The 14,207-nt window shown below is 38.9% G+C and overlaps 1 protein-coding gene across 3 annotated transcripts in view; it reads left to right on the top strand.

Annotated features, from left to right (window-relative positions):
• Rapgef5 (Rap guanine nucleotide exchange factor 5) overlaps nucleotides 1–14,207 on the top strand; it is a 257,063-nt gene that overhangs the window by 86,816 nt on the left and 156,040 nt on the right. For 2 of the 3 annotated variants that reach the window (XM_008841456.3, XM_029567583.1), the window contains one exon: nucleotides 4,887–4,935. The exons of the other annotated variant lie outside the window; for it this stretch is intronic. In XM_008841456.3, coding sequence (XP_008839678.1) covers nucleotides 4,887–4,935 — 49 coding nt within the window. The remainder of the gene's footprint in view (nucleotides 1–4,886; nucleotides 4,936–14,207) is intronic. 3 annotated transcript variants of the gene reach the window in all.

Here is a 14,207-nt window from a genome sequence, read left to right as displayed (position 1 = left end):
ACTGTCCTCCCATGGGTAGGTCCTCTCTGCATCTCTTGAACAAAGGGTACCCAAGCCAAATAAAGTCTATGTTGGCCTTTCTCAGGTTTTTTTTTTTTTTGAACCTGCATTTCACTCCACTCCTCTAGACATAGTCCTAAAAACAGTACTACACATTCTAAGTCATTCCATTCCCATCACTAATTCATATAATGCTCGTGATCAATGAAACTCTCAGTCTTTATAACGTGAACCTCTGTCAAAGTAGTTATATGTGCAATGGACTTAGATAACAGGTCTTTAAAACTGACCAGCTCCATTTTGTTGCTTTTAGGCCACGTCTACAGGTATTCATCTTTCAGTGGCCAGCTATTGTTTTAGTCACAATAGTATATCTGTTTGTATTCAACAAAATAGTTTATATAAGAGAGTCTTAAATATCTCTAATTGCATGGAAACAGATGAGTAAGCATAAGCATATTTATTTTATCATTCCAGTGTACTTAAACTCCTCTTTGATGTGATGACAGCAACTAGGGGAAACAGTTCTTGGTTAAATAAACTGTTGGGTGGAAAACAGTAGTGTCTAGACAGATGTGCAACTTTCTTAATTTCTAATTGTTAGTTGGCACTAACAGGTAATCAGAAGATTATCCATGTGTCAGAACTGTGGCAGTATTAGCTCTTAAGAATAAAATGATGCACTGGGCCTCTGAGAAATAAAATTGCTACTTGGCGTCATGAATGCTGCTTCATCCTTGTTCACTTTGTGTCTTGTATGAAAGGACCTTGATTAAGAAGCATATTTATTATTTTTATTCTAGGATTCATAGTTTATACTAACTTAAGATTATATAATGCTTTAAAACTTTAGGATGCTTAGTAATAAGGCTCAGAGGACTATTGGATGATTTTTTTTTCTTACAGCTGATTTAAGAAATTGAGAGAAGATGCACATTTAAGGCACTTGTGTTTTAAAACCATTTCTAGTAAGGTATCAGTTTAACTAATTCTGGACTTGCTAAAAACCTGTCCAAAATCTATTGTTGATTCTATTTAAATTAGTTTGAAAGGACAGCCCTTTGGTTAGCTGAGTAACATTGCCAGTACTGGTCTGTCCTCAAAAATGACCTTCACTGACCTACTATCCAGCTCCCTACTTTGATCCCAAGTCTCTTCTTTCAGGTAGCCTCTCCCAGACTACTAGCTCTTGAGTTCGCATTTGATGCTTCCAGTTACCTCTTGTGTCCTAGCTTTGATGCACAACAGCTTTGTGAGCATTTGGGCTTTGAGGCTGAAGACACTATTAAAGTGCCAGGGAGAAAAAAATAAAACAGAATGTTGGAATAAAACTGGCTCTGATTCTTAATGAATTTCGGTGCTATTTTGTGATCAGTCCTGCTGGTTATGGAGATTGAAAGCCAGAACATTTCAGCATGTTTCTGACTCTAGTTTCTGATGGGTAACTGAGGGAGAGGGAAAACAAGGCTGTGTCTTCTCAGTCCACCAGTCATCCTCTATTTAGAAATTCATAAGAACAACAAGCCCTCTACTGCATGTGCTTAAGATTGTATAGTTGTTCTGTATATTGAATAAACCATATTTTAAATTAAAGTTAAAGCTTTCCAAAAAGCTTCCTTACAATTTTCCATGTATTTGAGTCTGTCAACCTGCTGATATACCAAGCGAGTCTAATCATTTGATTAGATTATAGCTTCATTTTTATCTGTTGGACACAGTGAGGGCCATGCTCCTTTACAAATGAATTAAATTAGAAGAGAGAAAAATAAAAAGTAAAGATTGATTACCAGTCGAGATTAGCTTAACAGTGAGATATGGAGTCTTGGGGAAGAATGAATATGTCTTGTTGAGTGGGACAGTAGTTCTCAGGCATGGCAAGTCTAGAAAAAAACAGTGCAAGTGACTGGGAAAAGCTGAATGGATTGACAGCCCAAGCAGATACAGTAGAATGATTATTTTTCTCTAAAGGACCCATTTCAGCAACTGGCCAGCACTTTGGGAGCCTCTTAACTCGGTGGTCCTTGCTGGGTCTCCTCTTGGCAAATTGTGATCAGAACATTGGCTTCTGTAGACTTGCCTGCTGCTGGAGTATGGCATTCCTTTTCCAGTGCTAACAGCACCCTTAGTATGAATAGCATACAATTACTTATAGCCTCAGTTTTTGAATATGAACCTAGCAGTTATTTTGCAAAGGAAATGGAGTCCTTCTACTCTGTACTGAATATTCTTGTTGATATAGCTTCTGGTAAGGGATTCCTTCCCTTTGAATGTTCCTTGTTCTCCTTTAGTGACATTTTCACTCCTTAAGGGGTCTTAAGTGATGCTTTTGTACCCACCCACTGTCTCCTAGTGAAGGAGCATCCTTTGTATGGGATAATGTCAGCAAAAGACATACAGGTCCCTGCCTCAGTGGAGCATCGGGTCCAGAAGACAAGCAGCTGCCACACAATTCAAAATGATTAATGACACAATTGCCAGGTGTTTAAGGAAGAAACAAAAAGAATCTGGGAAAGTGCCATGGGGCATATAATGGGATCAGACCTAGTTTGTGTTTTGCTTGATCAGCTCTTTCCCCTTTGTACTTCATAGAAAGAAACCCTTTCCCCTCCTGGAACAGAAGTGCAAGAGCTGCTTTACATCCCACCAAATAAGATACACATCCCCTCACTGCAGAGTTTGGGGGGATGTAGTGTGTATAGTAGTCTCATTTATTTTATGTGGGAAAAAAAGATTTGCTTTCTTTCCAGATTAAGCTATGCAGTTCTTTCTCTCTGCTCCTCTCTCCTCTTTGTGGTTACCTCCTCCCCCTGCAGTATCTGTTATTTCACCACTCATCCTAGTCCTTCTTTCTTTCCCCACCAAATCTTCAGAAATTAGTGTATACAGTTGAAATATACTGCTTTCCTTTCCTAAGCTATTTGTATTTTGAGCCTTATTCCTAGCTAGTAGGGGAAAACCTGAAGATCCTGTGAAAGGAATTCAGGTGTGGGAAACCAAGAGAAGAGATGGAAACGACTGCTTCTGATTCTCTCTGAGCAAGTGAAGTGATGGGCCTCCTGCATCTTCTTCCATCTCTCCTGTTTTCCTGTCTCTGAGCCACAGTGGGGTCTCCCCTGGGAGGTCAGAGAATGGGCAGCCATTGACAGGGTCCCGTGAACATAGGATCTGCTCCCTTGCTCCATTCTCAATATTTATGACTTTGTGAAGGAGGAAATTCCCAAAGCAGATGACAGCACTACAGTAAACCTTGTACGCAACTCAAAATAGAAAATCTACACTTATTGATATATAAATTTTATTGCCTTTTTATTTTTCTGAGAAGACATTTATTTCTTTTTCCTCTTCTCCCCTATTTAGTTATAAACTTTCTATTCATGAGTATTTTCAGACCTCAAATCCCCAGGTTGGAAAGAAAGAGACCAATTGCCTTCTTACTATGGCATTAACTGTGAGAGTCTTGGGCATCAAAGAATCAGCTGAATCAGGAGAATGAACTTTCCACTGACATTCATACCTGACCATAGGGAAAGTGTGTCAGTAAGAACAGTGGGCAAGCATCCCTCCTCAGGGTGTCTATGCCTGGGCCACTGGGAAATGTTCAATGTGGAGTCTCAGGGCCTACCACCACAGCACACTCCCTTTCTAGTAATTGAATATAAATTAATTTGAATAGCAAATCTGCAATTTAACCTTGAAGCATGTTTCCCCTTTAAAGTGCCATTATTCTAAAGTATTCAGGTATGCACATGTGTATACACACAAACACACACACACACACACACACACACACACAAACACACACAACCTTAAGAGGCTGTGCCTTGATGAGGAAAGCGTGTGCTCATTATGGAATTTGTATTACTACCAAGCATAGGTTTCCCAAAGATTGTGTTCACGTTATCTTTGAGAGTAACTAGACTTAGCCTTTTTGGTCTGTTTTTTGTGTTCTCTTTGGGAATGTTTTAAAGGGATTGATTTAAGCATTCACACTGGGAAGAGTATATAGGTGCTTAAAAATTTGGAAGATAAACATAGCTTGGGACACAGTACTAAATGTGTGCCCATCCCCATTCCGCCTACCTGGTGACCCAGTGGCACTTGCTTTTATGTTGCATGTTATCCAAAGTGGCTTCTGTAATCTGCTCATCTCAGCAAACAGGTTTGCCCCTGAGCAGGGGCCCAGTTAATGCAGGACCTCCTGTCTCAATGCTTCTAGAGCTCCTAATATAAGCCAACATCTTTGAGAGATAAGTTGTATTTACAGTCTTTATCAGAGTATCATTACTAACAATTTATATTTGTGTTATTTCAGAATACTGTACAGCTATGATTTTGCAGTACTTATCATGGCATATATGCTGGTTTCTCACAGTGTGTGCCTTCTGGCAACTATTCCTTTTTTTTTAAGTAAAAATGTCTTTTAAAAAATAAAGTATCACTCTCTTTAAAAAAGTGAGACAGAGCCTGGTGGCCCATGCCTTTAATCCCAGCAGCTGGGAGGCAGAGGCAGGCAGATCTCTGTGAGTTTGAGACCAGCCTGGTTTACATAGTGAGTTTCAGGACAGCTGGGGCTACAGGGAGACCCTGTCTCAAAAAGACCAAAACCAACAACAACAACAACAAAAAAGGCAGTATGATTTCTTACAGATTTTGGTCTGAAATTCTTCCACAGGTCTTTTGTTTTTTGTTTTTTTCACGTACTAACCTTAGGGGGTTGTGCCCTGATGAGGAAAGAGCTTGTCATTATGGGTGAGCAGTGATGGCGGTAAGCTCAAGTCTCCCTGCAGTAGCTCCTAGTGTGGGCTGCATAGCTGAAAACAAAGTACTGCCTTGGTGGCTACATTTTTCTTATTCTAACTTGATTTCTTTTCCTAATATTTTATTAGGTGCAGAGAGAGCTAGCAGCTGTTATTGCTTTGAAAGCAAGGAAGTCTGGTGAGTAGTCTCTTACAGACTGAGGAATATTATGATTCTTTGGGGATATCTCACACGTTACCTGGAAGTGTGCAGCTGAGGGTATTTCAGGATGCTTGCCAGACAGTGCAGAAAAGTGTTACCGTATTTTTTTAAAGCATTTATCTTACAATCTAAATAGCACATGACTTCAAAGTAAAATCTTACTCCTTTCCTCTTATTTTAGATTTCAAGGAAAACTAAAAATGTTTGTAGTACACTGAAATCAGGAAATAGATCTAAGTATATGACAAAAGCAATTAAATCCATGTGTTTTGTATTACAATGACAGAACAATGAATATTATACTAATGGTCTTTTTTAAAGATGTCGTATTTTTTATCTCAAAGTGATTTGTTTAAAAGTAAGTTATTTAATGACCTTTCACAGCAAATATTTTTCATAAGATTGATTACATAGATCTGTTTCCTCATACTTGTAGGATATAATCTATAGAAATAATATATGTAAAGCAAAAGGAGGCTTTCAAATGTATTTTGAAGGAGAAAAAACATTTTCTGCTAAAATCCAATATGAAATGGGGACCCAGTGAAGTGGAAAAATGCTTGCTTAGGGGGCAGAGATGTCAGAAGGTGGTGTCTTGTGCTGTCCCTTCCTGTTTAGAGGGAGGAGATCTCTGCTGAATGGAATGAAAATCAGAAAAGAGCATCTTGGATAACAGTACACTAGGTGAAGACTTTTCAGGCAGAAAAGCGATGACAAAATGAAATCAAGACAAAACCTCAAGAAATAAATGGAGCAGAAATGTGTTAGGACAACCCATACATTTGATATATTTCTTTTTGTAGGCACATTTAAGATTTGCTTATCTCTCAAGTACTTTTTGAATCAAATACATACTAGTATGAATGCATTTATTATATTCAAGTGCCTTTCTTTGGTGATTTGGCTGATCTAAGGATACAGAGACCAGGTGTGAAGGTGGTAGAGAGAAGGCTGCAAAGAACAGTGGTCCAGAGTAGCTTGAGAGTGCCTGTGAGCAGAGCTCCCTGGGGAACAGCATCAGATGGTGCATATTTGCAGAATTAGAAGTTGAGAGAAAGAACATCAGTTTAAAGATTGTAAGGAGAAGAGCTTAGAGGTAAAATGGACTGGGGCTCATCTTAATTCTTTAAATGGTAAGGAAATCACACATGAAGTCTATATGAGTTGGAATAGCAGTGCCCTGAAGGATAGGATTTGGTTTTTGAGTTTCAAGGTGAGCTTGGGAAGGTATATCAAAACATACAGCTACCATCACCAGGGAAAGAGCAAGTACATGTAGAGGAGACAGCATGTGACAGAAGTGCTGTGCCAGATGGGCTCCAGGGCTTAGCAAGGAGGTAAGAAGGGCTGGGGGTGAGGGAGCAAAGCGACAGAGGTAGATGTGGGGGTATTAGGCTAAGAAACTTGAACTTTCTGGAGGTGGAGGGAAATGATGATCAGTAAGAAAGACCTATACATGTACATGCAAGATTGGGCAGAAAAACTTGTATGAAGTCAGTTTTACTCTGCCTTGTCATCTTAGGAGGTTAGAGTATCTGTTTTCCAATTGATCTGTGGAGCTTAGAATCTGAACACAACTTGGCAATTTTTTCAGGTGCAGAAGAAGATTTTACACACATAGACTAATGATGGGAACATAAATTCACAGCTTTTCAGAAAATCAGTTTTTCAGGGTGTTCCTACTTCTCTAACTCCTTGATCCAGTAACATCAGGCTAGAGGATTAAGGAAGAAGGAAATACATTAGATTGCTCATACCTGTGTTTCCTCTCTCTATATATGTGTGTCTCTCTCTCTCTCTCTCTCTCTCTCTCTCTCTCTCTCTCTCTCTCTCTGAGAGAGAGAGTCTCATGTATCCCAGGCTGACCTTGAACTTTCTATGTAACTGAGGGTGACTTTGAACTTTTGATTTTCTTGTCTCTACCTCTTGAGTGATGGGATTACAAGCATTACATCACTATGTCTGGTTTACACAGGCTAGGGGATTGAACCCAGGGATTCACGTCTGCTAGGCAAACACTATGAATTGTACTACATCCTTAGCCCTTGCATTACTTTCTTTAGTGATAAGAAAGTACAGACAATTGGCTGGAGAGATGGCTTAGTTGGTAAAGTGCACACACATAAGAACTGATTGTGATAGTAGGAGCCTTAATCTTGGTGCTGGGGAGGTAGGGACAGGTGGATCTCTGCAGCTCCTTGGCCAGCCATCGTAGCCCAGTCTGTGCACTCCAAGTTCAGTAATAAACTGTCTCAAAAAATAAGATGGAGTGCAATTGAAGTCAACACTAGATGCTGCACTCTGGCCTCTGCATAAACACTCAATGTATGCATGCCCATGTATACACACACACACACACACACACACACACACACACACACCACAAACATGTACATATATCCCTCCCACCCCACCACACACAAAGGAAAAATGAAGTAGAAACAGTCCTTAAGTCCCTTAAGGGTCAGTGATCAACATGGTGGAGTGTGAGGCAACTTTTAAAATGACATTTTGAGCAGTCATGAGGTACAAACCTGTAATTCCAACACTCAAGAAGCAGAAGAGGGAATATCACTGCAAGTTCAGGGCCAGCCTGGTCACACAAGTGAGTTCAGAGCCATTCCGGTCTACACACAGAGACCTTGTGTCAAAAGTAAAAAAGACATTTGGAAGAATTATGTAGTGTAGTATTCAGCAAAATCTTATATATTGCCTTCCTGTTTCATATTAAAAATAGCTTGATTTATTTTTCTTTCTATTAGAGTATACACTATTATACATTAATGCTTGAAGAAGAAATTGGAAAAATTTCACATCATCTCACCAGCAGAAACAGTGATACATTTTTTTGTATATAGTTTGAGTTAGCCTCCTATTAATATGTAAATATACAGATTTTGAGACAATTATAGATTCATGTACATTTGTAATAAATGATACAGACATACCCCAAACATTCTTTCAAAAAATTGTTTTTTGATTTATTCTTATGTGTAAGAGGGTTTTGCCTACGGGTATGTGGATGTTGGAGTCCATGGAACTGGAGTTATGGACAGTTGTTAGCCTCCATGTGGGTGCTGGGACCTGAGCCTGGGTCCCAGAGGAGCCAATGCTCTTCACCACTGAGCCATCTCTCTAGTCTTCCCCAACCCCCAATCAAGCATTCTTTTAAAAAATTGTTTTAATTTATTCTTTGAGAATTTCACATGTATATATGTGAATTTGTATGTGTGAATTTATATATATATGTGAATCTCACATATACATATATATTTTTTAATGTAATGTATTTCGATCAGATCCATCCCCCTTTCTCTCTCCTAACTCCTCCCAGATTCTCCCTACCACATTTCCCTTCTAATTCCATGTACTCCTTTAAAAATAAACAAAACCCCCCACTAAGTTCAGTTGTTGCTGCTGGTATGTACGTGGGTATAGGACCATCCCTTGGAGTGTGGGCAACTTACCTGGGGCCAAATCCCTGAAGAAAATTGACACTCCCTCCCCAGCACCTAGCATTCCTTATACAAGGTCCCTAAGTAACATCTTACAAAGCTATGGCTCAGAGCCACAACCAGGATAATAACACCGATATATAACATTTCCGTCTTCACAAGGACCCCTTATGGTTCGTGCTTAAAACTTCCCTGAACTTCCATCTGTCCCTATTCATAATCTGTTCTCCATGTCTATGTTTTTCAAAAACATTATATGAATAGAATCATATAGTGTATACTCCTTTGGAATCCCTCTTCACGGGCACGATTTTCTGGAAGTTTATTCCAGTTGCATATATCAATAGTTCATTTCCTTTTATTGCTGAATTATATTCCGTGGTTTCAGTGTTCCACAGTATTTTTTTAAATTTATTATTTTTATTTTATGTGTATGAGTGTAGTGTCTGCATGTATATGAGTGCACCTGTGTCATGCAATGCCACAGACGTCAGAAGAGGGCTTCAGATTCCCCTGGAACTGGAGTTAAGGATGGTTCGTAGCCGCCATGTGGGTGCTGGGAATCGAACCCAGGTCCTCTGCAAGAGCACTCAGTGCTCTTAACCACTGAGCCATCTCTCCAGCCCCAGTATTTTTAAGAATTCACCTGTTGACTGACATAAGGTTTGTTTCTAGTGAGCTGCTACAAGTGTTCATGTACAGTACAGACTTTTATAAACTAAGATTTTATTTATTTATTTATTTATTTATTTATTTATTTATTTATTTATTTATTTACTTTTGTCCTTTTGAGACAGGGTCTCCCTGTAGCCCAAGCTGGCCTGGAACTCACTATGTAGACCAGGCTGGCCTTGAACTCACAGGGATCCGCCTACCTCTGCCTCCCTAGTACTGGGATTAAAGACATGTGCCACCATACCCGGCATGAACTAAGATTTTATTTCTCTGGAATAAATATCCAAGAATACAATTACTGGATTTATGGCAATTGCACACTTGTTTTTGCTTGAGAAACTGGCAAAATATTTCCTAGAATAGCTTACATTCTCACCAGCAATGTGTAATGGAGCCAGTTTCTCTGTCTTTGGTAGCATGTGATAGCATCACTTTTAGTTTTGTTTTAGATATATGATAGGTATATAGTGATATCTTACTATAGTTTTAGTTTGCATCTCCATGATGGATAATGATGTTGAATACATTTTCATGTGCTTTTTGTCACCTGTCTGGCGTCTTTAGTGAAATTCTTGTTCATGCCTTCTTCCTGAATTCCAGTTGGGTTGTTCCATTTTTCCACTGTTGCGTTTCCATGTTTCTTTATATGTTCTGCATATCAGCCTTTTGTTGATGTGTGCTGCCAAATATTTCTTGTAATACATTGCTTATAGTTCATCCTCTCAGAGTGAAAGCATTTAATTTTTATAAAGTCCAGTTATTAAGTTGAGTGTGGTGTGCTTATCTTTAATCCCAGCAGTTTGGAGATTGAGGCAGGATGATTGTCAGCTTGAGGCCAGCCTGGACTTAGCAAAACCCTGTCTACTGCCTCAAGGGAGAATGTCAGTTTGCTTTAGTGAGGCCACCCCTCATAGGCTGCCCATGCTCTGCTGGACGGCTCTGCACACATACTGACAGCACTAGAGTCTAGATATTTTTCCCATCTTCTTTTTCCCTAAAGGTTTTATAATTTTTATGTTTTGTATTTAAGCCTGTGATCCATTTTGAGTTGGTTTGGTATAAGGTGTGAGACTTTTAGCTATAGGTTTTTGTGTTTTGCTTTTTTACCTATGAAATTGTTCTAATGACTTTTGTTGAAAAGACAACTTTCCTCCATTGGATAGCATTTGTTTTTCTCTCAAAAGAAAAAAATCCTTTGACCATACTTGTGTGTGTATTTCTAGTTCTTTCTCCTACTCTGTTAAACAAGTTTCCGTAGCTACATAGACTCCATTTTTCATGGGTTATGTATGCCAATAATAGAGACTCATATCATTTTGATTAGCTGCATGTATTATGCAGCTTATTTAATTCATTCCTGGTTTTTACATTTGCTCTTGTTTTTTAGTCAGGTATCACATATTCTAGTCTGACCTTAAGCTTTTTGTGTAGCTGAAGATGAGCTTAACTTCTAATCCTCCTGCCTCTGCCTTCTGAGTGCTAGGATTAGAGGTGTGCTCTGTTACGCATAGTTTATGTTGTGCTTGGGATCAAACTCAGGGCATCCTGCATGCTAGGCAAGCATTCTACCAACTGAGCTATGTCCCCAGCCCTATATTTGAGTTTTAAGGCTTTTCCCCCATTATATATAATAATAGAAAGACCTAAACATATATTCTTGTATAAATTTTTTTGTCCTTACCCAATTATTTTCTCAAAATAAATGACTAAAAGTAGAATAGCTAGGTCAGTAAGGTGTGCGATTTTAGAGCTTTGTTCCTCCCATTTAGGCCATAAGGCCTCAGAAATCTGTGTGTGAGGTGGAAGTTTAGTTTTGTGTTTTCTGCTGTTAATTCATTTACCTAAATAGCAATCATTGGTGTCTTTGCCACTGATCTATAATAACAGCAACAGGCATATGAACCGTATATAAATATATATGTATATACACTTGGATTTATTTCTGGCTTGTGTCCACTGATCACTTATTAATCCGATACCTGCACTATCCTGCTTTATAATAGTACTTCTGGAGTGAAGAGTGGATGAGTGAGATAAATTTCCTACTTATTCTCAACACAGTTTTGTCAATTTCCATTAAGACCTCTGTAGGCATTATAATAAATGAGTTCAGTTTGGACTGGAGATACAGCTTAGTGGTAGAGTGCTTGCCTAACATACCCAGGAATCTGGGTCTGATTGTAAGCACTGCAAAAAGGAAAAAAGAAAGAAAAGGAACTTTGTGTGTACTTGTTGCCTCTGTCCTCACAAGCCCTGGTCTTTTTTACTATCTCCATTATTGCCTTTTCCTGGGGTTGAAATCATACAGTATGTAGCTGTTTTCCATTGGCTTCTTTCATTTAGTAACATGCATTTCATGTTCTTCTGGGCCTCTTCTGGTTTGATAGCTCACTTCTTTTTGGTGCTGAGTACTACTCTGTCTGGATTACCACAGTTTAACCATCCGCATACTAAAAAGCATCTTGGTGACTTTCAAGTTTTAGGAATTGTGAATAAAGCTACTGTAAACCTCTCTGTGCTGGTTTTATGTGAAAATATTTTCAACTCATTTTAGTTGACTTTGTATCAAAGAGTGTGGTTGTTGGATCCTGTGTCAGAGCGTGTTTACTTTTGTTAGAAACTCACATTTTCTCCACAGTGCCTGCACTAGCAGTGAATGAGAGTTCTACTGTATCAACCCCACCTGCTGTGTGTGAATCTCCTTTTTCTTTGATTTGCTCCCCAGTTGCATTTGCTACTCTCTAATGCCACATGTTGGTGAGACCATTTCTTCTGCTTCTTTCCACCAACATGTCTTCTGCAGAGCAGTTAGTGCCTGTTTGGGTCTTTCACCTGTTTTCCAAGTGGCTTGTGCTTTTCTTGCTGGTGAATTTTAAGAGTTCTTTGCCTGTTTTAGATAGCAGTCATGATCAGATGTGCCTCTTGCAAATATTTTCACCCAGGCTGAGGCTCGTCTTCTCAGTCTCTGATGGTGTTTTATATTTTAATGAAGTCTATCTTGCCAGTTATTTCTTCCATGGACCATGCTTCGGAGTTTTATCTAAAAATTGCTGCCAAACCAAAGTCATTTAGATTCTTCTCAGTGTTATCGCCCAGCAGCTTTACAATTCTGTGTTTTCCAGTTAGGTGTGTAGTCCATTTTGAGTTCATTTTTGTGGAGGGTATAAGGCCTGTGTCTGGATTCACTTTTTTTTTTTTTTTTGCATGTTATTTTAGCACCATTTGCTGAGAAGACAGTCTTTCCTTTGCTAAATAGCATCTGCTACTTCGTCAGAGGTCGCTGCCTCTGTTTACATGGGTCTGCTTTGGGACCCTGTTCTGCTCTGTTGATCTGTGTCTGTTCTTTCATTTAGTACCATACTGTTTCAATCATTGTAGCTCTAGAATGAGTCTTGAGATCAGATGGTGTCAGCGCTCCAAAGCTGTTCTTTTCTTTCAGTGGTGTATTGGGCTATTTGTGGGTTTCTCCATATAAAATTAGAATGTTTATCAACTTACATATCTGTTACCCTCCCTGATTGACTTGACTTTTTTTGTATGAGAATTCTGTCTCCCTCCAAGTATTGAACTCAAATGAATTCCATGTTTGTTTTGAAATTACCTTGAAATCAATGATCTGTCAGTGAGGACTTGTTTTGACTCTAGCTTACCAATCCATGTAACTATTATTTACAGTATTTCATTATTTAGGGATCAGTGATATAAGTGAATAATACCAGTGAAATTTGGGCAGTGGCACTTAATTTTTCCTCTGGCTTTAAGCTAAATATGTTTTCTGATTGAAATAACTAATATGAATACAAACATTGGTTAGAAAAAAACAAAACAATTCTCACACTCCCCAAACCACAACAAATTTGGAGTAATGAGGGGGTTAAAAAATAACCAACAAGTTGTACATTATTATATTCAAAGACTCCAAATCTGAAAATTCTAGAAACACCCACCTGTTTTACCCTGAAATCTCAGTGCTTGACTTGACACTAACAGTGGATAAAAATAACAGTGTTAAGGGAGCCGGAGAGATGGCTCAGCAGTTAAGAGCACTGGCTGTTCTTGCAGAAGACCCAGGTTTGAATCCCATCACCCACATGGCAGCTAACAACTGTCTGTAACTCCAGTTCCAGGGGATCCGACAGCTTCTTCTGTCCTCCACGGGCATTGCCTGACACGGGTACACTTACCTACACTCAGGCAATACATGCATACACATAAAATAAAAAAAGAAATAACAGTGTTAAGGCACAGAGAGGTGGAATCTTGTGTTCATTCATTCTTTTACTCCTAGGTAGGCTTCTGCTGTGTGCAGAATGTTGTGGGACATGGAAGATAGCGAGAAAGAGCAAGAATAAATTTTCCCTTGCTGTTTTTAAACAAAAATACTGAATCAGCCCCCATCTGATAAAGGCAAACTTCTTGTGCAGTCAGGAGGTAATAAACTGCAGGACCATTAATCACAACTTGAGAGTTCCAGCCACACAATAGTACTTTTTTTGTAAGCTTCTTGGTTGTTTTAAAAAAATATTTTTTAAATATTTATTTATTATTTTTATTTTCTGTGTATGAGTGTATTGCCTGCATGTATGTGAGTGCACCCGTGTTGTACAGTGCCACAGAGGTCAGAAGAGGGCTTTCGATTCCCCTGGAACCAGAGTTAAGAATGGTTCGTAGCTGCCATGTGGGTGCTGGGAATCAAACCTGGGTCCTCTGGAAGAGCAGTCAGTGCTCTTAACTGCTGAGCCATCTCCCCAGCTTCTTGTTTTTTAAAGTAATGTTGAATTTTTATTTTTAAAAGAAAAAGAAAAAAAAGCTGGTATCCATCTAATAAAAATTAATATGAAAACGATATTTGGCACATCTGGAGCTTGACAGAAGGAACGGATTATCCTAGTAGCTCAAGTCTTGCAGGAAAACAGCTAATTAGGGCTCAGGTGGTCATGCTAGATTTATGTTTCACTGCAAAGGGTTATTAAAACAAGCTTTGGTAGGAAGAAAAAGTTTTAGTTGCAGCTCACCATACAGACATAAAAGCAACTGCCAATCATTAGTGGTTCCATAAATGGTTCAAGGCTGTAGTTAGTAAAAAATCCATTTGGCTGTATTTTCTAAGAGGCTATT

The sequence above is a fragment of the Nannospalax galili genome, unplaced genomic scaffold (assembly GCF_000622305.1).
Source record: "Nannospalax galili isolate Female #2095 unplaced genomic scaffold, S.galili_v1.0 scaffold158, whole genome shotgun sequence".
Lineage (NCBI taxonomy): Eukaryota > Metazoa > Chordata > Mammalia > Rodentia > Spalacidae > Nannospalax > Nannospalax galili.
This window is presented reverse-complemented; position numbering and strand designations above follow the sequence as displayed.